Genomic DNA, 25,005 nt, shown 5'->3' on the forward strand with positions numbered 1-25,005 from the left:
GTAATATATTTAGAGCATGAAGTTCGACAAGCCAGCAGCTGAGCAAAACTGGATGTTATCTCGGATGTACTGCTTAAGTTCCTAGAGACATTAGCACATTCATCCAGATAACATGGATTTTTAGGGCTGACAAGTCTCAGTTACAGTGCGTGGCTCCAACTGTGGGGAGATAGGACAGGCAAGTATGGGATTGGGTAGGGTGATCTCATATACTAGTTTTCATGGAACAGTTCTGGTTTATTCCTGTTGTAGATCAATTAACTCTTGTCACTATTTTAAACACTCCCTTTTACTCTCAAAATGTGTCTGATTTTGGACTTGATATGGTCTCCTACATTAGGGTCCATGGGCCTTGTGGCTGCCTGACATGGGGCAGCCTTACCCAGGGCACAGGAAGCAGATGATGCACAGTACAGTTCTAGATTTTGATATATTTTCTCTCATAACTGTTTATCTCTACAATATTCCCCTCCCCAGGCTTAGGTTCTGAAGTTCCAGAAGACACAGAGCCAGTGTTTGTTGTGCAACACAGGGGAAAAAAGGCCAGACAGATTGGTGGTGGAATGTTGTCCCTACCCCTTCTTGGCCATGTGACCTTGGGAAAATTACTTCCCCTCTCTGGGCCTCATTTTCATCACATTTAGAACAGAAAACAATGCTATGAGGACTAAGGAGGTACATGTAAGGTGCTGAGCACAAGTTCTGGTCCACAGAAGGGACCTAGTCGGCAGATTCCATGCCGACAGCAGTAAGTGAGCAGTATTAAGGGTCAGGCTAGTTCTTCTAGCTGAGGGCCAGGATACCCTGTAGCAGGGGCAGGAGCCTGGATGCCCGCCTGCAGAGTGGAGGCCTCTGCCCAGGTCACACTTCTCAAGCAAGAGTGGGGGGACTGTGCTTGTGGAGTGGTCATTTCCTTCCTCCCGAAAAGAGGATGAACCTTTTGAATCTGGCATCTCTGATACAGGAAGCAGAGATTTAACGCCCCAGAGGGGACGGCACATCCATAAATGACTGAGCAGGTAAGGGAGCTTTTCTACTGAGCCAGGCAGTGTGGTGCCAACTGCTTAGTCATTGTCTCATTCAATCCCGGTCATGCTTCAAATCCCAGTCTGGTCCTTACTCGTAACTCAGGCAAGTTATTTCACCTTTTGAAGCCTCAGTTCTTTAAACTGTAAAATTCGGATAATAATATGAACTTCGCATGTTTATTCTGAGGCCTAAGTGAGTTGAAGTATTTAAGCATCTGACACCAGGAATATAGTATGTGGTGGAGGGATGGGAGAAGTTGTGGTCGTCTTCATGGTCATGATCATCACCATTCCTCTGAGGCCAACAGCTGGGAAGCTGGCACCCAGACCCGTGCCCCTCTGGTGCCCCTTCCTTCCAACACACTTCCCTGTCTCTCCACTTAGTCTCTCTTCTTTTTATTAAGTTCAATTAGCCAACCTCATTAGTTTTGTTGTATTGTTCAACGATTCCTTAGTTGCGTATAATACCCAGTGCTCATCAGATCACGTGCCCTTCTTAATGCCCATCACCCAGTTACCCTATCCCCCCACCCCCTTCTGCAACTCTCAATTTGTTTCCTGGAGTCCAGAATCTCTCATGGCTTGTCTCCCTCTCTGATTTCTTCCCATTCACCCTTCCCTCCCTTCCCCTATGGTCCTCTGCCCTATTCCTTATATTCCACATATTAGTGAAACCATATGATAATTCTTTCTCTGCTTGACTTATTTCACTTAGCATAATACCCTCTTGGTCCATCCATGTCGATGCAAATGGTAGGTATTCATCCTTTCTGATGGCTGAGTAATATTCCATTGTATATACGAACCACATCTTCTGTATCCATTCATCTGCTGAAGGGCATCTCAGCTCCTTCCACAGTTTGGCTATTGTGGACATTGCTGCTATGAACATTGGGGTGCATGTGCCCCTTCTTTTCTCTACATCTGTACTTTTGGGGTAAATACCCAGTGGTGCAATTGCTGGGTTGTAGAGTAGCTCTATTTTTAACATCTTGAGGAACCCCCACGCTGTTTTCCAGAGTGGCTGCACCAGCTTGCATTACCACCAACAGCGTAGGAGGTTTCCCCTTTCTCCACATCCTCGCCAACATTTGTTGTTCCCTGTCTTGTCAATTTTGGCCATTCTAACTGATGTGAGGTGGTATCTCATTGTGATTTTGATTTGCACTTCCCTGATGGAGCATTTTTTCATGTGTCTGTTAGGCATTTGTATGTCTTCTTTGGAGAATTGTCTGTTCATGTCTTCTGACCATTTCTTGACTGAATTATTTGTTTTTTAGGTAGAGTTTGAAAAGTTCTTTATAGATCTTGGATACCAGCCCTTAAACTGTTCTGTCATTTCCAAATATCTTCTCCCATTCCGTGGGTTGCCTTTTGGTTTTGTTGACTGTTTCCTTTGCTGTGCAGAAGCTTTTTATCTTGATGAAGTCCCAATAGTTCATTTTTGCTTTTGTTTCCCTTGCCTTTAGAGACGTATATTGAAGGAATTTGCTGTGGCCAAGGTCGAAGAGGCTACTGCCTGTGTTCTTCTCCAAGATTTTGATGGATTCCTGTCTCACACTGAGGTCTTTCACCCACTTTGAGTTTATTTTTGTGAATGGTGTTAGAGAATGGTTGAGTTTCATTCTTCTGCATGTGGCTGTCCAATTTTCTCAGCACCATTTAAACCAAGGAAGATGTAGGGCGCCTGGGTGGCTCAGTTGGTTGGGCAACTGCCTTCGGCTCAGGTCATGATCCTGGAGTTCCAGGATCAAGTCCTGCACTGGGCTCCCTGCTCAGCAGGGAGTCTGCTTCTCCCTCTGACCCTCCCTCCTCTCATGTGCTCTCTCTCTCTCTCATTCTCTCTCTCAAATAAATAAATAAAATCTTAAAAAAAATAAATAAACCAAGGAAGATGTAGAGGGAGACTATATCATACTTTAAGGGTCTACCCAATGAGAAGAACTAACAAATGTAAATATCTATGCCCCCAACATGGGAGCAGCCAATTATATAAACGAATTAATATCCAAAGTAAAGAAACATTTTGATAATAATACATTAATAACAGGAGACTTCAACACCCCACTCACAGCAATGGACAGATCATCTAAGCAGAAGATCAACAAAGAAACAAGGGCTTTGAATGACACACTGGACCTGATGGACTTCAAAGATATATACAAAACGTTCCATCCTAAACCAACAGAACACACATTCTTCTCGAGTGCACATGAACTTTCTCCAGAATAGATCGTATACTGGGTCACAAATCAGGTCTCAACTGATACCAAAAGATTGAGATCATTCCCTACATATTTTTAAACCACAATGCTTTGAAACTGGAACTCAACCTCAAGAAGAAATTCGGAAGGAACTCAAACACTTGGAGGTTAAAGAGCATCTTACTAAAGAATGAATAGTTCAACCAGGAATTAAAGAAGAACTTAAACAATTCATGCAAACTAATGAAAATGAAAACACATTGGTTCAAAACCTATGGGATACTGCAAAGACGGTCCTAAGAGGGAAGTACATAGCAGTCCAAGCCTCTCTCAAAAAATTGGAAAAATCCCAAATACACAAGCTAAACTTACACCTAAAGGACCTGGAAAAAGAACAGTAAATAAACCAAGCAGGGGAAGAGAAATAATAAAGATTAGAGCAGAAATCAATGAAATAGAAACGAGAGGAACAGTAGAACAGCTCAACAAAACTAGAAGTTTGTTCTTAGAAAGAATAAGATCGATAAACCTCTGGCTAGACGTATCCAAAAGAAAAGGAAAGGACTCAAATTAATAAAATCATGAATGAAAGGGGAAAGATCACGACTAATACCATAGAAATACAGGTAATTGTTAGAACATATTATGAGCAACTATATGCCAACAAATGGCATTTTAAACATTGAATGGGGCATTAAAACCTTTTCACAAAGAAAACTCCAGAACTAGATGGATTCACTTGTGAAGTCTACCAAGGCTTTAAGGAAGGAACCTGGAGAAATGGATGCATTTCTGGAAACTTATAAACTAACAAGACTGAAACAGGAAGAAGTAGAACATCTGAACAGACCAATAACCAATAAGGAAATTGAAGCAGTAATCAAAAACCTCCCAAAAAACAAAGGCCAGGGCCACATGTCTTCCCAGGGGAATTCTACCAAACACTCTAGTGACCTGACATTTGGCCATGGCCTTTCAAAACATATTTTTGGATTGCATTTGTTAAAATCTTGTGAACAGGGGTGCCTGGGGGGCTCAGTCGGTCGAGTGTCTGCCTTCGGCTCAGGTCATGATCCCAGAGTTCCTGGGATCGAGCCCCAAGTCAGGCTCCCTGCTTAGTGGGAAGTCTGCTTCTCCCTCTCCCTTGGCTCCTCCCTCCCCCTTGTGCTCTCTCTCTCTCAAATAAAGCAAATCTTGAAAAAAGTTTTGTGAAGAATTTTTGCATCTGTGCTCATGAGGAATGTGGTCTATAGTTTTCTTGTAATATTTGTGTTTGGCTTTCATATCAGGTTGATGCTGGCCTTACCTTGAGTTGCCATCTATTCCCTCCTCTTGTATTTTCTAGAAGAGTTAGTGCAGACTTAGAAATATTCCTTCCTTAAAGCATTGGTAGACTTCACAAGTGAATCCATCTAGGTCTGGAGTTTTCTTTATGAAAAAGTTTTAATGCCACAATCAATGTTTAAAATAGATATGTGGTTATCAGCTCTCCTATTTCTTTTCAAATGAGCTTTGGTTTGTTAATGTCTTTCATTGAATTTGTCCATTTTATGTAAGTTATCTAATTTATTGGAATAAAGGTGTTCATAATATCTATGAAATCCCTTTAGTATCTACGGAATCTATACTGATGTTACCTTTCTTATTCCTGGCATTGGAAATCTGTGTTTTATCTTCTCTTTCCTGACCAGATCTGGGTAGACTATTATAAATATTATTCATCTTCTCAAAAAAAAAAACCCACCCCAATCACTATGAGATTTCTTAGCTTTTATCATCATATTATCAAGTTTATTAGTCTTTGTAATCCCACCCAGTGCTTTTTTCATCTAACATAATTTTCATATCTAGAAGTTACATTTCTATCTTTCACATTTCTCCTTAATATGCTGTTTTTCCTGTAGCTTCTTAAACCTATGGAATATAGATATAATTTTTTAATGTCTGTGCCTACTTATTCCATCATCTGTGTTGTTCCTCACTTGGTCTTAACTGGGTGAAATTTCTCATGATGGGTCGTATCTTTTCAGTTCATTGTACTCCTGGTAACTTTTCACTGGATGCCAGGCATTTTGAATCCTACCTTATTGAGTGTCAGATATTTTTGAATTCCTGATAAATATTCTTAGGCTGTTTTTCTAGACTGTAGTTAAGTTACTTGTAAACAGTTTGACTCTCTTGAATTTGGCTTTTAAGTTTTGTTGGGCAAGACGAGAACAGCATTTAGTCCAGCTAGTGAGAACAGGAAACATCTCTGGCCCTGGGCGAGCTCTGAGAATTGTTCCATCTAACTCTTCCTCTTGTCTTCCCTCTTCCCCATCCTGGTGCTTTCTTCACACACATCCACTTATCAGTGCTCATCTGAGACTTGCATGACCTCCAGAGCTCTCTTCCCCAGTACTCTGCTCTGTGAACTCCAGCAACCTTGGCCTGTGTCTTACTCAGTTTGGGCAGCTATAACTGAGCACCATAGACTGGGTGGTTTAAACAACAAACATTTACTTTTCATAGTTCTGGAAGCTAAAGTCCAAGATCAGGGTGCCAGCATGGTCAGGTTCTTGGTGAGAACTCTCTTGCTGGTGTATAGATGACTATCTTCTCGTTGCATCCTCACATGGTGGAGGGAAAATATCTCTTGTCTCTTCCTCTTTTATAAGGGCATTAATCTCATCATGAGTGCTCCATCCTCATCACCCAGTTACTTCCCAAAGACCCCACCTCCAAATACTACCCCATTAGGGGTTAGGATTTCAACATATGATCCTCAAGGGGACCCAAACATTCAGTTCCTGGCAGCCACCTAGATTCTCAACTCTGTCTCCTCCGCCCAGGGAAACCACTAGCCTCCTCTGTGTCCTCACTTCCTGTGGCAGCCTGGTCACTTTGTGAGCAGTAAGCTGGGACAACTACAGGGCTCAATTCATTGGTTTCTCATCTCTCACAAATCACTGTCTTTTGTTGCCTGACGTCCAATATCTTGGAAAACATTATTCCATGCAATTTGTCTAGGTTTTTAGTTATTACAGATGGGACAATAATTCTGGTCTCTGTTACTTCATCCTGATTGGGAACAAAAGTCTGAAACTGGCCTTGCAGACGCCACCGACCCGGAGCCGCCTTCGCCGCCCAGCCATGGTCAACCCCACCATGTTCTTCGATATCGCCGTGGACGGCGAGCCCTTGGGCCGCGTCTCCTTCGAGCTATTTGCAGACAAAGTTCCAAAGACAGCAGAGAACTTCCGTGCCCTGAGCACTGGGGAGAAAGGATTTGGTTATAAAGGTTCCTGCTTTCACAGGATTATTCCGGGATTTATGTGCCGGGCGGGGGGCGGGGGGGACTTCACACGTCACAACGGCACTGGAGGCAAGTCCATTTATGGGGAGAAGTTTGATGATGAGAATTTCATCCTGAAGCACACGGGTCCTGGCATCCTGTCCATGGCCAACGCTGGACCCAACACAAACGGTTCCCAGTTCTTCATCTGCACTGCCAAGACTAAGTGGTTGGATGGCAAGCACGTGGTCTTCGGCAAGGTCAAAGAGGGCATGAACATCGTGGAGGCCATGGAGCGCTTTGGGTCCAGGAACAGCAAGACCAGCAAGAAGATCACCATTGCTGACTGTGGACAGATCTAGGAAATCCGACTCGTGTTTTATCTTAACTACCAGACCATTCCTTGTGTAGCTCGGGAGAGCACCCCTCCACCCCCACCTGCTCGAGATACCCCAGAATCTCTGTGCTCTTGCTGCAGTTCTGCGGGCTCCATGGTTCCTTCTCCCCAGGACTAGCTGGATGGCAGAGTTCAGTTGATGATGATGAAATAAAACCTAAACCACAAAAAAAAAAAAAAGAAAGAAGTCTGAAACTGGTGTCTTTTTATTTTGTAACTCTAATTGTATTTTGCAGCTGGATAATGTTAGTGAGAGAACCCCTGTGATTCTCTGAGCTTTTTCCTTATGGTCTCAAGATGACTTGCCCAAATGCAGACATGACATTTGTATTCATGGGGTTTTGGGAGAAGGGGATGTATGACTGTCATTCTATCCCTTTTGTTAGGAAAAGAAATTTTTTCACAAACCCTCCTCAGCTGAGTTTCCCTGGGTCTCCCTGAACAGGACCAAATTTTGTGACTGCCCTCGCTGAAAAGGATTGTGGGAAAGGAAGAAATGGCACTATAATTTGGGCTTGGACCATTCATGAGGTATTGACTGACTCAAACAAATGTTGTCAGCAAGAATATAGTTCTTTTAGCAAAGAAGGAGGAAATGGACAGTCAACCAAGTAGTATCTGTCACAATGAAATTGTATGTAAAGTGTGATTTGAGATGAGAGAGAAACATCTGGAAGCCATAAGTGAAATTTTCTCTGTAGTATGGAAGGAACTTTTTCTTCTCTCTTCTATTTTCTTCTTTCTACCTTTCTCTGTTTATGAATTTTCCCTGATGAACATGGGTTACTTTTGTAACTCAGAAAACAGGGATGATTCCATCAGGGATTGTCCTGGATATAAAGGAATCCACAGTGGAATGTCCTCTTGACTGAGAACAGGATTTTTTATTTCTCACTCAGCTTCTACCATCTTGTAGCTCATGTGGAGACCTCAGAAACAACTTTGGACTGTGAGAAAGGCTGGGGTCCAAATTGGGGAATCAGAAAAGCTGAGGGCAGACCCCATCCCCAGACTAGAGACTTGGGTGGTCCTGGCTTGTCATCCTCCCTCACCCCCAAGCAGAGTGTGCTAGAGGCACCTAAATTGGGATCTCAGCTGCCTCCAACAGCTGCTTGACTTTGAATAAGTCATTTTGCCTCTCTGAACTTTAGTATCCTCATTGATAGAGTGGAAAGAACTTGCTTCTTGGAGGATTACATGAAATGATACCTGTGAAATGCTGGGCACATAAAAGGTACTCAATAAATGCTGGTCCCTTTCCCCTTTTCCTTCCCTATTCCCCTGGAGACTATGTATCTGGGAGAAGCCCCTGAAGAGCCTGCTATCCCCAAAAGTGCTGCTCTAGGGTCTAGAGTGCATTAACCAACCACCTTCCATTCCACATGTGACTCTGTCCTTCCCCCCACCCCAAGATGCCTCATGGCTCCCTGCCTCTGGTCTGCCTCATGTCTGATCACGACACTAGGTTCAGCATTGGTTAGGAGCACAGCCTGTGGTCAGACAAAACTACGGGCAGAATCCCAGCTCCGCACAGGCTCCTGAATGCTCTGAGTTTCCATTTCTATATTTCTAAAGTGGTGATAATAATGCTGCAAAGATATAAAGCGTCTGGCCCATAATGACTACACACGTACATAAAAGCCCAACAAAACCCAATAGCAAGTATTATTATGATCTAGGGAGAACAGCTGCATTTTACAGAGAGGATGCTGAGGCTCTGGGAAGCTATGTGGCTTGGCTAGGTCACAGTGACGACATCTGTCTGATTACAAATCCCTGGGTCTTCACCAGTGCACCAGTTTCTTCCCCAGAGGCTGTTCACTGGAGCCCTTAGGTGCTGAGCAGAAGGGCGGGGCGCTCCCTGTGCTGTCATTATGAAGGCTTTGCTAGGGGTGCTGCCTGGCATTAGAGATGTTGGGTAGGGCAGGGTTCCAGCTTGGGGAAAATGGGCTGCTCAGAGCATCAGGGCTTATCAAGAGCAAGGAAGGCAGCCCAGACAGCCCCAAAGACCCTCATAAGTAAAGGTAGGGCAGGTAAAGGCTAATGCATTGTAATGCAGACTGGGGATTCTGGGGGGGGGGGGTGCTGTGGTAAGAAGCAGGAGGGTGGAGGGGCAAAGAGGTATTTTAGAGAACACAACCTTGATGTCAGAAGTACTTGCTTTTAGTTCAGTACAAGAAATGATTTTGTGAAGGGCAGTCAAGGCTACCTAAGCTGCCTTGCGAGATAGTGAGCCTCCTGTCCTTGGGAGTATGTGAACAGGAGTTGGAGCATCCTTTGCCAGGGAGGCTGCGGAGAAAATGCATGTCCTGGCAGGGATTAGATTTCCAAGATTGCTTCCAGTCCCAAAGTTTGGTGAATCACCCACCACCTAAACACAGGATCTCAGCTGGACTGGGATTTCCCTCCTTGGCTCGGAGGGGAGGACCAGGGTTAGGAGTGCTATGGGCAACGTCTTACTCTGAAGGCGGCATCTGCCTGCAGTGCTTGGGGAGGCTGTATGTTTCTGGTATCCATTCTCCGTGTGCTCTGGCAAGAGGGGGTGAATGAAAGTGGAAGCCTCCCCAGCACAGCTGCCAGGGGCCCCGAGGCCAGGCTCAAGGTTCCTCTCTGACCTGCAGATTCTGTCTTCACTTTCTATCCCTTCCCTGTCTAGTCATACTCTTTCCTGTCTTCATGGTCCTCTGTCTCCTTGTCTGTCCATCTGTGTACACAGATCCTTCCTGGTCTGCTTCCGGGGCTCTGGTCTATGCTCTAGTCCATCTTTGCTGCCCTTAGATGGGGAGCAGACCCCTCCTTACACCTGCTCTGTCTTTGGTCTCCCAGCATTCTCTGGATCCCACCAGGCTCCTGTGGCTCATTCCACCAATCCCCTGGGGCAGCAGACCCCAGGCCCTCAGAGAACGCCCTGGTTACGCTTGTGCCCCACAAGCAATGCTCTCCTGGAGGCTTCCAGGGGTTGCTGGATGCAGCAGCAGGAGGATGTGTGGGGAAGGGCCAGCCGGCATTGCCTGCCTGGCCTCTGACCTCCCATCAGGGTGCGCATTCCCCTCCTGCACCTTGCTGGGAGGACAGAGACCATGGAGAGGACAACAGAGGGGACACATGGGCTCAGGCAGGGTCACCATATGGCTGTGTCACTGTGTGCAGAGCAGGCAGCAGCAGCCTTAGGAGCATGCCTGGCGTCGTTGCCTCCCTGCATCTGCTTGGCCTGGAGGGCTGCCTGCCCCAGCTTCACTCTCCCTGCTTTTTGGCCATGATTCCTGCTCTTCCTGTTCCCTTTCATTTCAGCTTCTACCCTGGAGGAGGCAGAAAACGAGAGAGCAAGTGAGAGAGTAGGTGATGGGGAGAGAACAGGAGGACCTGTTTTCAGGTTGATCAGTCCAACTCCACTCTTGTCCGAGATGCTCAGGGAGGCAGCATCAGCTGGTGGTTATGAGCCCAGGCTCTGGAGTCAGCTACAGCTGTGACCCTGGGCAAGTTGTGTCTCCGCTCTCCCTACCAGTAGCATGGGCACAGCAATAACACCCACTTGCAGGGTGGCTACGCGCAGGGCTCTTGCTCAGCTTGCGCACATTCTGGTACAGCTTTTCCTATTTCCTAAGGCAGGTATGTGTTCTGATCAGAGGGTGCCCATATGTATTATTAAATCCTTCAACTATCACCCCGATTACAATGCACATAAAGCATGTGTTACAGCGTCTGGCCCATAGCGAATTGCTAAAACACCAACAATAATATTTTAGTATATTAAATTACTAAATAGTAATAATTATTACTTTATTAAATTATTATCGTATTTAAAATAGTGTTTTGTTTTATTATTATTTATTGGCTAGGACAGGAGTTGAGAGAAATGACAGAGATTTGTAACCCTTGGTGCCAGCTCTCGATCTTTTTCCCTCAACCTACTTGTGCCCTGATTTTTCCCAAGGTACTCATGATTTCCAGACACAGATACTTTTCTCCAGATCTCTGATAAACTGAAAAGGAAAGTATAGGGACAGAGACAATGTCTGTAATCTCTTCTTTCTCTCTTTTTTTTTTTCTGGTTCCCAGGGGCTCTCAGTCTGTAGATCATTCAGCAAGCAGTTACTGGGGCTCATTATGTGCCAGGCTCAGTATTAAGTAATGAGGGTACAGTGGGAAACCGTGACATTGTGCACGGTGAAGCTGAGATGCTAGTAGGCTGTGTCTGACCTGCAGAATCCCAGTTTGGTTGGGCTCACCTTGAGCTAACACGGAGGCCAAGTTGCTGAGCAGCTGGTAGCCAGGAGTTCTGGGTCCTAGTCTGAACTCTGGGACAAGCTCCCACTGTGACCTGGGATCTGTCTCCTTCCTATGTCTCCTCTCTGCACATGGCATATTGGGTCACTGGGATGCTTTCTGTTTCAGCCCTTGCAGTGGTCAAAGATCCCTCCAAAGTGTCAGCCCACCAACTTGCCTTGGAGCCTGGTGACCAAAACTGAGTCTGACTTTAAGGAGTGAAGCCAGGGTATTGGTCTAACTCTCTTAGACTTTTTTCCTGTAGACAAGGGAGCTGCTGAAGGATGGAAAGAGTGGCCCAGTAGGAGTTTTGTTTTTAGAAAGAGCACTCTGGAAGCTAGTGCAGAGACTGGGCTGGGTAAGGACCCAGCTGGAGGACGGAGATGAAACCAGGTGAGAGAGAGAAGCCAAGTGTCTGACCCAGACACTGGCAGTGAGATTAGAGAGGGACAGGTGGGTGTAAAAGGCATTTTGAAGGTGGCAGCAATAAAACTTGGAGTCAGATAGGATGTGGGGAGATGGGAAAGGAGCTGAGGAGATTTTCCCAAGTTTCTGATTGGTATGACTTTGTTCACCTTAGAGATATCATCAATTAATCTGTGTGTTGTGTGTGTGTGTGTGTGCACGTGTGCATGCATGGGCACATCTATACCCATATATCATATAGTTAAATTAAGCTCAACACAAAATTCTTTGCCCTCGTATTTGCCTTTTCCCCTAAGAATCAAAAACAGAAAACATTTCAGTAAATTGAGGACTCATATTAGTTGAGTTCTGGTTAGCTGTGGTTTTGCTACACAGAGAAAACCTTATTGTTGCTACAAAATGAAAGATATTCTATTTCTCCTCTATACTCCATCTCCGAGCCTCAGGTTCTCATCTGTGAGGTGGGGACAATGATCCCTATCTTACACATCTCAGAGAGTCATCATGAGGCTCAAAGAGAGAATGGATGTCAAGGTATATTGTAAGCTACATCTCAAAAGCCAAATTCTATATTTTTGGCCCAAAGAGAGGCACAGAGGCCAAGCTCATCATAGTAGATAATAATGTCTCCCTTTGTTTTCCCTCACATGGCACTTCTGGTTATAATCCCTGAGAGTCAGGCAATTTTTTTCCCAGGGAAAAAAAATGCTTTACCCTCAAGAGAGTTAAGGGAAGGATGATGGGGAACCAGGGGTTCAGTGAGCCTGAATTTCTGACCCAAGATCCTGGTTATGGAACAGCATCCTTGGGCACACTTTGCTGGTTTATAGACCGCTTGTTCCAGTTGCCCTCAGCCTCCCTGAATGGATCAACCACGTTAAACACTCTTTAACATAAGACTATTCAAGAGTCAGTCCATCCATTGGCTATGTGTGAAAAATTAAAAGTAGAAATGGCAGCACGTTTTCCCACTCTTGGAATATTCCCACTTTGGGTCCTTGGGAAAATTCCTCTCAGGAAGAATGTGACTTGCAAGGTAGATATTTTTATTCCTATCTTACAGGTGAGGAAACTGAGGCTTAGGAAGTAAGCTAGCAGCCCAAGGTCACATTGCAAGTAAAGCCAGAGTTAGGACTGAAGCAGAACACACTGTCTGTCTCTAAACCCCATGCTCTTCCCCCCACTGGGGAAAGAATGTGACTTAAAAAGACCCTTCAGTGAAAGGTAGGGATTTATAAAAAAAAAAAAAATAGCTATTTTCCAGCTATCTGACTATTGGATAGCTATTGGATAATGTCTCTGAAGGTTCTGGAACAGTTCCTAGCATATGGGAGGTTAAGAGTGTATGCAGTCCTTTGGCCAAAGTCAAGAAACCATCTGATATGTTCAATGTAGACACGGGTTCTTGTGCAGATTCATTCATGATGCTCCAAAGGAGAACAAGCAGATTGGAGAACAAGTAGGTTGGGTCAGATAAATTGGTGCCGGGAGAATGAAAATACTGACAGCATCAAGATTGCTCCCATTCCCTAAATACCAATGATACACATGACATCTCTTCGGTGAAGCTGTCCTTGCCCTGTTCTCCATGAAGAAGCTGAGGTTCAGGGAGGTTAAGTTGAGGAAGAACTGAGAGCCAGTAAGAAGCTAAAAGAAAGAATGAAATACTGGCCGTTATGGGGAGAAGCAACAGAGGGTGGGCATGTGGGAGAGTGAAAATTGATTACAGGTGGGGCACTTCTCAGGAAGTTTGCTTGCATAGCTCAGACCTGAATCTCAGTCCTCTGTGTGGAACACCACCCAGAAATACAGTTAACATTCACTGTGCACCTATCCCATGGTTGGCCTTCTGTGTGATGCTCTTCATGCCAAAACATCATTCCTTGATATCATATATCATAGATACAGTATTCTTACAGCAACCTTGTAGCTAAAAGACAATTATTCTCATTTTGTACTCAAGGGAGTAGTCTCAAAGGGGTACATGGGTGGGGTAAAGGGCTTGCTCAAGGTCATTCACTCAGTAAATGATAGAGCCAGCACTTAGAACTCAGTGTTCCTTCTAACACACCATGGCCTGAGAGGGGGCCCGCCGGTAGCAGAGAGATGGCCCGGCCTGAGTGGAAAATAAATTAAGGTCTTCAAAAGGACAAAGTAAGTTCTCTCACTGTAATTTGCCAAATTGCATAGAGGTTGTATGCCAATATTTATCTCTAAATGCCTGGCTGCCTTACTAAGGAGAAGAGGATGCTAAGGGGAAGTAAAGATCAGCTAGCCCAGTGCTTTCATTTTACACCTGAGGAATCTGAGGCTGAAATGGGTAGTTACCGGTGAGTCAGAGACAGAGTCTGGACCAGATGTGGAAGCCCTTTCCTCTTCACAGATTTCTTGAGAGTAGTGGCAGTGGCCAAGAGCAGGTAAAATGGGCTGTCTTGTTGAGGGGGATCATGGTGTCTCATCATACCTGGACAATGACACTGCTACTCCAACCCCATCAGAGACCCTCACCCTGGTGCATAGCTTGGCTAGTCTTCTGACTGAATCAGTTCCTTTCTTTTTCATTTAGAAGTAGAACAGGATGCAAGAGCCTAACCAGTCTTCTGTGACTGAATTCATCCTTCTGGGCTTTTCCTTCAACTCCAGGACAACTCCTCTGCTCTTCTCAGCCTTCCTGATGACCTACCTCTTGATTATTCTGGGCAATGGCTTAATCACCATCCTTATCTGCCTGAACTCACACCTCCACACACCCATGTACTTCTTTATTGGCATCCTTTCCATGTTGGATCTGGGCTATACCACAACAACTGTGCCCCAGATGTTGGCACATCTAGCCAGCCAGAAGAAGACCATCTCTTTTGCCAGCTGTGCGGCCCAAATGTACATTTTCCTGGTGCTAGGCATCACTGAGTCATGGCTCTTCGCCATGATGTCTATAGACAGGTATGTGGCCATCTGCCACCCACTCAGGTACAAGGTCATCATGAGCCCATGGCTATGCGGGGTAATGGTCACTTTCTGTGGACTCTGGGGTGTCATCTCTGCTCTTATCTACACTGTCTTTGCCATGCGTCTGCCATACTGTGGCCCCAACAAGATCAACCACTTCTTCTGTGAAGTCCCTGCAGTCTTAAAGCTGGCTTGTGCAGATACCTCAGTCAATGACTGGGTAGACTTCATCCTTGGCTTTAGTGTCATCCTGGTCCCACTCTCCCTTATCCTTGTCATTTATGTCAACATCTTCATTGCCATCTTGAGGATCTGTTCAGCCCAGGGGCGACTGAAGGCCTTCTCCACCTGTGCCTCCCATATCACTGTGGTCACCGTGTTCTGTGTGCCAGCCATGGTCATGTATATGAAGCCTAGCTCTGAGGCCTCCCCAGAGGATGACAAGAAGTTGGCCCTGTTCTATAACGTCATCTCTGCTTTCCTCAACCCCATCATCTACAGCCTCCGGAACAAGGACGTGAAGAGGGCTTTCCTCAAGGTGGCAGGCTGGGGCAGGGCCCCAGAATGAGACCCTGGAAGGATAGCTGGGGGACAGAGAAACAAGGCTCATGATGCACAGCCAATGCTCCAAACACTCATTCCCATGACCCAGCAGCACCAGGACACTCACAGCCCCCAACCCCAAATGTCAACTCTACACAACCCTTGGGGGACAGCCCATGATTTAATTGACAGACTGGTCATCATGAAATATCTTGTAGACACGTCAGTCTTTCAGCTTTCTTTTGTTTTAGAGTCTCAGGAGGTAACAAAAGAAGATGTGTGTGCCATTAAAGTCTTTTATTGAGACAAAAGGAATGGGCTTTGGGGTATGACTTGTGGCTGAATCTTGAGAAAGGTTCATTCTTCTCTGGAAACCACACACATGGTGTCAGGTTAGCTGGAGGGAAGGGCAAGGGCACTGACATTGGAGGATTCCTGGCCCTGGGAGAAGGAATGAGTGAAGATCATTGCAGTGACTTAGGGGTGTGGTGTGCTTGCTTTGGACACACAGATTGGAGACAAGCTGGAATGGCTGCAGGCCAGCTGTGATCAGCCACACTGACCTCCCCATAAGATCCATCTCAGGTCACTCTGTTCCACCTTCTCTCCTTCCAAGTAAACTGGCCTCTTTTTGCCTCAAATGTGCCATACTCTTTTCCATTTCAGGGCTTCCACATACGGCTTTTGTTCTCTCCTCACCCTTAATCCCACCCCACCCCACCTCCATCCTACCCCGTTATGACATTGACTTCTGTTCATCGCCCAGGTCTTGGCTTAAACTGCAGCTCCTCAAAGAAGCCTTTTCTTGAGCTCCCAGAGTGAGCCTTCCAAAGCACCCTGTCCTGTCTCCCATAATAAAGGCATGTGGTTCAACATCTGAGTTCTCTGCTGGATAGCAACTTCCATGAGGCGGAACCCTGATTGTTCAGTTGACCCCTAGGATCCAGCCCCATGCTGCCCACATTCCGGCTTTCAACAGATATTTTATGAGTGAAGGGATAGACACTTCACAGGAAAGGCCAGAGAGGGCAGATGAAGTCAGTAAGTGGGAGAGTTGATGAATTAGGACCAGCAAAATGTAGGAAATCATGGCAGGTACAAAAAGGGGAGGAGATAAAAAGGATTAAATGTTGTTCAGTTATAATCATATGGAAAAAAGTTTGCTTTTTATTGTTAATAAACATGAATTGAATAAGTGGGATAACATTTTTCACCTATCAAATTAGCAAAATTTAGAAAAATGGTGATATTCAATGCTAGGAAGGATGCGGTGAGACTGACACCCACAGGTATTGCTGAAAAGAGTACCCTTGGTCTTAACTTTCTAGAGCAGTGCTCTCCACATAGTAGGCACTCGATAAATCTGTTATATGAAGAGTATAATACCAATAATTATGGCTCTATTTATTAAACACTTATGTACCAACACAGTTGTTAAAATTTTACATATATTAATTCATTTAATAAAAACACCATTAATTAGAAAGCATGTAACAATATGTATCATGAACCTTTACAATATTTATATGGGTCCAGAAATTTCACTTCTATGACTTTGTCTTAAGAACAAAATGAGAAATGCAGACCAAGTTTTATGTACAAATATGTTCATCAGAGAGTTATTAGAAGCAGCTATAAATATGATACATCAACTTTATTAAATACTATACAATCAATATTGTGCATCATGTTTTGAAACAATATTTAATTACATTGAAAAGTATGATGTAATGTTAGGTAGGAAAAAATCAAGATATAAAGTTATGTATGTAAAATTAATCCAAGTTTTATAAAATATTCATACATTCATTTTTATTTTATTTTTTAAAAGATTTTATTTATTTATTTGACAGAGAGAGAGAGAGAGAGAGAGAGCACAAGTAGGGGGAGTGGGAGAGGGAGAAGCAGGCTCCGGCTGAGCAGGGAGCCTGATACGGGGTTCGATCCCAGGACCCTGGGATCATGACCTGAGCTGAAGGCAGTCGCTTAACCAACTGAGCTGCCCAGGCGCCCCATATATTCATTTTTAAAAGCCTGAATGCATACATGTTAACATGTTAACATGGAATATCTCCAGGTAGTAAGATAATGTGATTTTTATTCTATTTCTTACTTTCTCTACTTTCTAAAATTTCTAAAAATCAGTATATATTGTCTTTATAGGAGAAAGAAATTAAGATTACTTGAGAAATACTTGTCCTGTCAGAGAAAAGAAAGTTAGTCATGATGATGGTGTCAAACGTTCGTTGATGCTTACTGTCTGGTGCCCAAATGCTAGGTCCCATGTGTGCAGGCATGATAAGCTAAGCCCCAGTCTAGTGGTGAGAGACAAGTACAAGACAAGGATGCTATAAGGTACTAACTGTGCTGCTGGAAACGTGTTCAAAACTCTGAGGGAGTGATGAAGAGGTGCTAGGCTTCACAGATGAGGTCATATTTCTGCTGGGGGCTGGCAGCATAAGTAGAAGCTTGATACGTGAGGAAGAGAGCAGGGAGCAGGGGTGGGGGGATCCCAGACCCCAGGATGCTGAAAGCCTAGAGACATGGAGCCTATAGAGAATGGGCAGGATGGCTGGGACACAGGCCCAGTCGGGGCAGAGCAGATACGACAGATAGGGCCTGCCATGCAGTGGTAAAGAACTTCAGGTATTCCCCTGCTCTAGATGACTATATTTACCAAAGACTGTCACCTGGAACTCTGGTCCTATCAAACAGTCTGCGATGAAAAGATTTCTTGCCCATATAGCCTCAGAAACACTGTTGTGCTCTTCATGCTTCACAGGGCGCAGGTTAAGAGGTTAAAGACTCTGAGAAGACCGATAGTAATAAACCAATAGATAAACGAACAATTAATAACAAAGAAAACACTGGGGCACCTGGGTGGCTCAATCGGTTAAGTGCCCAACTCTTGATTTTGGCTGGGGTCCTGATCTCAGCCCTGCCTCGGGCTCCATGCTTAACGCGGAATCTGCTTGTTCCTCTCCCTCTGTTCCTCCCCCCGCCCATCACCCCCTCTCACGCTGTCTCTCCCTAATAAATGAATGAATGAATGAATGAATGAATGAATAAATAAATAAGTAGAGTGTTAAGGGAAAAAAAACAACAACAAGGAAACCACCTATGCTAATTCTTTTAACACAATATTTACCAAACTTTTTGGGTCACAGAACTTTTTCTTCCTAAAGAAACTAGAATTTTCCAAAAATGTACTTTGAGAAGTGCTATTGTATGAATGGGTGGATTTGAGGAGGGAAACACAGAAAAATGTAAAGTAATTAAAATACGCCTCAAATGTCACCCCTCAGAGTTAACTATTCTTAATATCTTTGTGTATTGCTTTATGTATCTATGTGCCATTTGTCACAATTGAGATCATATACAAACGTTGTTCTATGGCTTTTCATCATGACCTACATGTCTCTTACACGGACATTTTCCATAATTTTACTTTATTGTGCTTCAGTTTCTGTATTTTCTTTTGACCTAATTTCTAGTTTACTAATTTTTCTATTCAGCTGGGTCTAGACTGCTGTGAAACCCAGGAATGAATTTTTAATTACAATCATATTTTTAATTCTAAAATTTTAATTTTATTCTTTTTTAGTTTCCAAGTCTCTGCTGAAATTCTCCATCTTATTTAATCACAGTTATTTTTAAGTCTGTGTCTGATATACTCCAAGATCTAGATGTCCTATAGGTCCATTTCTTATTGCCTCTGTTTTTCTCTTAATTTTGAGTGAGTTCTTACCTTTTTGTTTGGTAATTTTTCACTGAATTCCAGACGCTAAGTCTAAAAAACCTTGGAGAGATAAGTTGAGGCTCTGGATGATTCCGTATCCTTTCAGAGTGGATTTACTTTTTGCTCTGGAAGGCAGTCTGGGCAGTGGAAAATCACCTTAAGTTATTCAGGGGTTGAACTGACTCAAAGCTGAGCTTCAGTCTTTGTATTTATTGGTATATTTCTGGACTGACTTTTACTCACAGTGCCCTGGGAGTCCCAAACTGAAAGTCTGTGATGTTTGCCAGGGCCCTCCTCCTTAGGCCACCTTAAGTCCAATTTTTGTCCTTCCATTCCCGGAGCTCATCTTCTCGATCTCAGCGTGGCCTTTTTTTTTTTTTTTTTCACAGAATATCATGAGCATTCCCCTACGACACACATAGCTCTGAAAATGGTTGCATTAGAGTGGATGACTAACCGTCCTCCTATTTTTGCTGTATTTTTCTAAGGTGGGGTATAATGATCATCTCTGTACGTACATCCTTAGCTGAATTTTTAATTTTTTTTCCACTGGGTATCTTGGACAGTTTGGGCTGGAATAAGTTTCCACTTGTCTTTTCTTCTAGGAAGTTTATGGTTTCAGGTCTTATGTTCAAAACTTTGACCCATTTTGAGCCTTTTCATTTTTGAATGTTTTTTTTTTTTTAATTCCAGTTAGTTGGTATACAGTGTAACATTAGTTTCAGGTGTACAATACAGTGGTTCAATACTTAGTACAGCGTCCAGTGCTCATCACAGCAAGTGCGCTCCTTAACCCCCATCACCTATCTCACCCAACCCCTCACCCACTTCCTTCCCCTCTGGCAACCATCAGTTTGCTCTCCAAAGTTAAGAGTCTGTTTCTTGGTTTGCTTCTCTCTCTTTTTTCCCATCTTTAATGGTATTTTTGATAAATGAAAGTTTTTAATTTTGCTGAAATCCAGTTTATTAATTTTTATTTTGTGACACAGTTTTTTTGTCATGAATTTAATTTATTCAATGCATATAGAAATATTCAGACTTTCTGTTTCTTCTCATGCCCATTTTGGTAAGCTGTATTTTTCAAGGAATTTGTCCGTTTTATCTAGTTGTTGAATTTATTGGCATAAAGTTGGTCAGAACATACCCTTATTAACTCTTCATATCTGCGAGACCTGTTTGATATCTTCTCTTTCCGCCTGGTAGTGATAATTTGTGTTTTCTTTTTGTTCTTCGTCAACTAACTAGAGATCTATCCATTTTATTGAACATTTCTTTTTTTAAGATTTTATTTATTTGTTTGACAGAGAGAGTCACAGCGAGAGAGGGAACACAAGCAGGGGGAGTGGGAGAGGGAGAAGCAGGCTTCCTGCTGAGCAGGGAGCCCAATGCGGGGCTCGATCCGAGGACCCTGGAATCATGACCTGAGCCGAAGGCAGACGCTTAATAGCTGAGCCACCCAGGCGTCCCTTTATTGAATATTTCAAAGAATTATCTTTTGGTTTCATTGATTTTCTTTATAGTTTGTCCATTTCTATCTCATTTTTTTTTCAATTTATTTAGGTGGAATCTGCGATTTTTTTAAAAGGACCTTTCTTTTTTTTTTCTAACTTAAGTACTTAAAGCTATAAATTTTCTAAGAATTGCTTTAGCTGCAGCCACAGATTTTACTATGTTGTTTTTTCATTATCAGTCAGTTCAAAATATTTTATTTCCTTTGTGATTTCTTCCTTGATACATGAGTTATTTAGAAATGTGTTTTTTTAACTTCCAATATTTGGGGCTTTTCTAGTATATTCTTTTTTTGATTTCTAGTTTAATTCCATTGTGTTCAAATAACATACTCTGTAAGATTTCAATATTTTGAAATTTTATGGCCCAATATAAGGTCTGTATTGGTGAACATTCCATATGCCTTTTAAATGAATGCTGTTTTAGGCTATAATGATTAATAAATGACAATTAGATTAAGAGGGTTGACGTTGTTGTTCAGATCTACATCCTTATGATTTTTTGTCTAATTGTTCCATCAAATACTATGACAAGAATATTACAATTGCCACAGTATTACAATTGTAATGGCCATTACAATTATGAAATTGCCTGATTTTCACTTTAATTCTGTCAGTTTTTGCTTCATGTATTAGGCACATGCACATTTATGATTGTGCATTTAAGATGCATGTGTATTACACTGTGTGGAAGTTTTATCTCACTAATATTTAAAATAATCTTAATAGGACTCAGGGCCAAAAAGAGTGACACATAAAAGAGAGTCTATGAAAAAAATTATTTGGAAAAAGATTGAAATAGAAATGAACTTATCTATAGCTTGCTTCAATTTGGTTTTTCAAGATTTTCCCCAGCCCATTATGAGAACTAATACCAAGATCTAAGAATGATTGCATTGATGTGAGTTTGGATATAGCCAGAGTTATAACATCAAAACCTTCAACTGACGTGAAGCATTCTTTTCTGGTGTGGCACAGTATGCTTCAGCTTGAAAGACTGGACTCTAGATGATCTTCTCTGTGGTATTCAGCTCTATTTGATGCTTTTTGCTTAAAATTTTATCATCTCCTTGGCTCCCAGGCAAATGTTATGGAACTGAATGAGTAGTTCCTTAGAGGCCAACCTAACCCTGGGCAGGCAAGCTGAGGTCCCCTCATGGAGAGGACAGAGGTGTAAATGGCTCTGAAGATGAAATGCCTGGAAGGACAAAGCTTCTCACCCTTCTGTCTGGGTAAAATTGCTCAATACAGAACAACTGAAGCTCTTGGGGCCATAATGGGGGTTTCTAGATTCATGTCCAACATCAGAGAAAGAAGGAATATGTGCAATGGGGAGAAGAGCTACAATGAAGAGAAATTCTTCTTTTTTTTTTAAAGATTTTATTTATTTGAGAGAGAGAGAGAGAGAGAGAGAGAGAGCAAGCATAAGCTGGGGGGGGAAGGAGTAGAGGGAGAGAGAGAAGCAGACTCTCCACTGAGCAGGGAGCCTAACATGGGCTCAATCCCAGGACCCCGAGATCATGACCTGAGCCGAAGGCAGATGCTCAACTGACTGAGCCACCCAGGCACCCCCAATGGAGGGAAATTCTAAAATCCTATTCTATTTAGTGAAGTTAATTCTAATTCCATTTGAATATTAGGATTCAGTATAGTAAATCTTAGCCCTCTATAATGTTAAAGGTAACGAACATACATCTGTGTCCTTCTGCTTGACTGACATCCCAACTTAATATCTCAGAGGCAGCTTTTAACATGTTCCAAAGGAAACTCATCACCATTCACTTCAAACATGTTCGCCTCATAAGTTTCCTTTCCTTTCCCTTCCCTTTCCTTCCTTCCTTCCTTCCTTCCCTCCTCCTTCCTCCCTTCCTTCCTCTCTTTCTCTCTTTCTTTTCAGTTTCAGAGGTAGAATTTAGTGATTCACAGTTGCATATAACACCCAGTGCTCATTACATCAAGTGCCCTCCTTAATGCCCATCACCCAATTACCCCACTTCCCCACTGACCTCTCCTCCAGCAACCCTCAGTTTGTTTCGTAGAATTTAGCATCCCTTATGGTTTGCCTCCCTCTCAATTTTCATCTTATTTTTCCTTCCCCTCTCCTATGTTCATCTGTTTTGTTTCTTAAATTCCACATATGAGTGAAATCATGTGGTATTTGTCTTTCTCTGATGGACTTATTTCACTTAGCATAATACCCTCTAGTTCCATCCACATCATTGCAAATGGCAAGATTTCATTCTTTTTGATGGCTGAATAATATTCCATTCTCTCTCTCTCTCTCTCTCTCCCTCTCTCTCTCTCTCTCTCTATATATATATATATATATATACACATACACATACATACATCTTCTTTATCTTCTTTATTATTCATCTGTCAATGGACATCTGGGTTCTTTCCATATTTTGGCTAGTGTGGACATTGCTGCTATAATTATTGGGGTGCTTGTGCCCCTTCAAATCACGTTTGAATCCTTTTGCTGGGTCATAGAATAGCTCAATTTTTTAACTTTTTGAGGAACCTCCATACTGTTCTCCAGAGTGGCTGCACCAGTTTGCATTCCCACCAACAGTGAAAGAGGGTTCCCCTTTCTCTGCATCACCAACATCTGTTGTTTCCTGAGTTGTTAATTTTAGCCATTCTGACCAGTGTCAGGTGGTATCTCACTGTGATTTTGATTTGTATTTCCCCAATGCTGAGTGATGTTGAGCATTTTTCATGTGTCTGTTGGCCATTTGTATGTCTTCTTTGGAGAAATATCTGTCCATGTCTTCTGCCCATTTCTTGACTGGATTTTTTGGGTTTTGGGTGTTGAGTTTGATAAGTTCTTTATAGATTTTGGATACTAGTCCTTTATCTGATAAGACATTTGCAAATATCTTCTCCCATTCCGTAGGTTGCCTTTTAGTTTTGTTGACTATTTCCTTTGCTGTGCAAAAGCTTTTTATTTTGATGAAGTCCCAGTAGTTCATTTTTGCTTTTGTTTCTCTTGCCTTTTGGAGACATGTCTAGCAAGAAGTTGCTGTGGCTGAGGTCAAAGAGGTTGATGCCTCTGTTCTTCTCTAGGATTTTGATGGTTTCCTGTCTCACTTTTAGATATTTCATCCATTTTGAGTTTATTTTTGTGTATGGTATAAGAAAGTGGTCCAGTTTCATTCTTCTGCATCTCCAATTTTCCCAACACCATTTGTTGAAGAGACTGTCTTTTTTCCATTGGATATTCTTTTCTGCTTTTTTGAAGATTAATTGACCATAGACTTGAGGGTCCATTTCTGGGTTCTTTATTCTGTTCCATTGATCCATGTGTCTGTTTTTGTGCCAGTACCATACTGTCTTGATGATGACAGCTTTGTAATAGATCTTGAAGTCTGGAATTGTGATGCCTCCAGCTTTGGTTTTCTTTTTCAACATTACTTTGGCTGTTCAGGGTCTTTTTTGGTTCCATACAAATTTTAGGATTGTTTTTTCCAACTCTATGAAAAATGCTGATGGCATTTTGATAAGGATTGCATTGAATGTGTAGATTGTTTTAGGTAGCATAGACATTTTAACAATATTTGTTCTTCCAATCTATGAGCTTGGAATGTTTCTTCATTTCTTTGTGTCTTCCTCAATTTTTTTTCATAAATGTTCTATAGTTTTCAGAATACAGATCCTTTACCTCTTTGGTTAGATTTATTCCTAGATAGCTTATGGTTTTTGGTGCAACTCTAAATGGGATCGATTCCTTCATTTTTCTTTCTTCTGCAGTGTTAGTGTATAGAAATGCAACTGACTTCTGTGCATTGATTTTATATCCTGTGACTTTGCTGAATTCCTGTATCAGTTCTAGTAATTTTTGGGTGGAGTCTTTTGGGTGTTCTACATAGAGTATCATGTTGTCTGTGAAGAGTGAAAGTTTGATTTCTTCTTTGCCAATTTGAATGCCTTTTATTTGTTTTTGTTGTCTGATTGCTGAGGCTAGGATTTCCAGTACTATGTTGAACAACAGTGATGAGAATGGACATCGCTGTCATGTTCCTGACCTTAGGGGGAAAGCTCTGTTTTTCCCTGTTGAGGATGATATTCACTGTGGGTTTTTTGTATATGACTTTTATGATATTGAAGTATGTTCCTTCTATTCCTACACTGTGTAGAGTTTTTATCAAGAAAGGATGCTGTATTTTGTCAAATGCTTTTTCAATAAATGGCATCATCATCCACCCAACAGCCCAAAGCAACTGATGTTCCACATCCAGTTAGTCACTGCTAAATCCCTTTGATTCTCTTCAATCTGTCTCCTTCTTTTCATCCTTACTATTCCTGGCCAATAAAGTCTAATAATCTCTCAGGTGGATTCTTTTAATGGACTCCAACTAGACTTCCTCCTTCCAGTCTTATTAGCCAAACTGGCTATTAATCTTTCAAAAACACTAATCTGACTACTCAATGGTATGCTGGTAAATATTTAACAACCAGTTCTCTGGAGAAAGTAAAAAGCTCTGATTTGTTGTGTTTGCCAATTTCTTTGGTGTAAATATTTCCACCATGACCAATTTCATGCTACCAGTGTGATATCACTGAACACAGATTTGGAAAAAAGTGAGGGCAATTGGCTTTCATGAGCCACTGAGTCAGCTCCAGAATGCCACTAAACCATGTCACTTTCTTTATTAATAAATTTCAATG

General features: G+C 42.6%; 1 protein-coding gene and 1 pseudogene across 1 annotated transcript; both read left to right on the plus strand.

Annotated features, from left to right (window-relative positions):
• The first annotated feature begins 6,302 nt into the window (after positions 1-6,302).
• On the plus strand, positions 6,303-6,934 carry LOC112812297 (peptidyl-prolyl cis-trans isomerase A pseudogene; annotated as a pseudogene).
• Positions 6,935-14,173: 7,239 nt separating this feature from the next.
• LOC112812384 (olfactory receptor 2A12-like) lies at positions 14,174-15,112 on the plus strand. Its single transcript, XM_025857190.1, has one exon. The coding sequence runs from the start codon at positions 14,174-14,176 to the stop codon at positions 15,110-15,112; it is 939 nt and encodes a 312-aa protein (XP_025712975.1).
• The last annotated feature ends 9,893 nt before the right edge of the window (positions 15,113-25,005 follow it).

The sequence above is a fragment of the Callorhinus ursinus genome, unplaced genomic scaffold, assembly GCF_003265705.2.
Source record: "Callorhinus ursinus isolate GAN/ISIS: 27379988/994484 unplaced genomic scaffold, GSC_fseal_2.0 scaffold18, whole genome shotgun sequence".
Classification (NCBI taxonomy): Eukaryota; Metazoa; Chordata; class Mammalia; order Carnivora; family Otariidae; genus Callorhinus; species Callorhinus ursinus.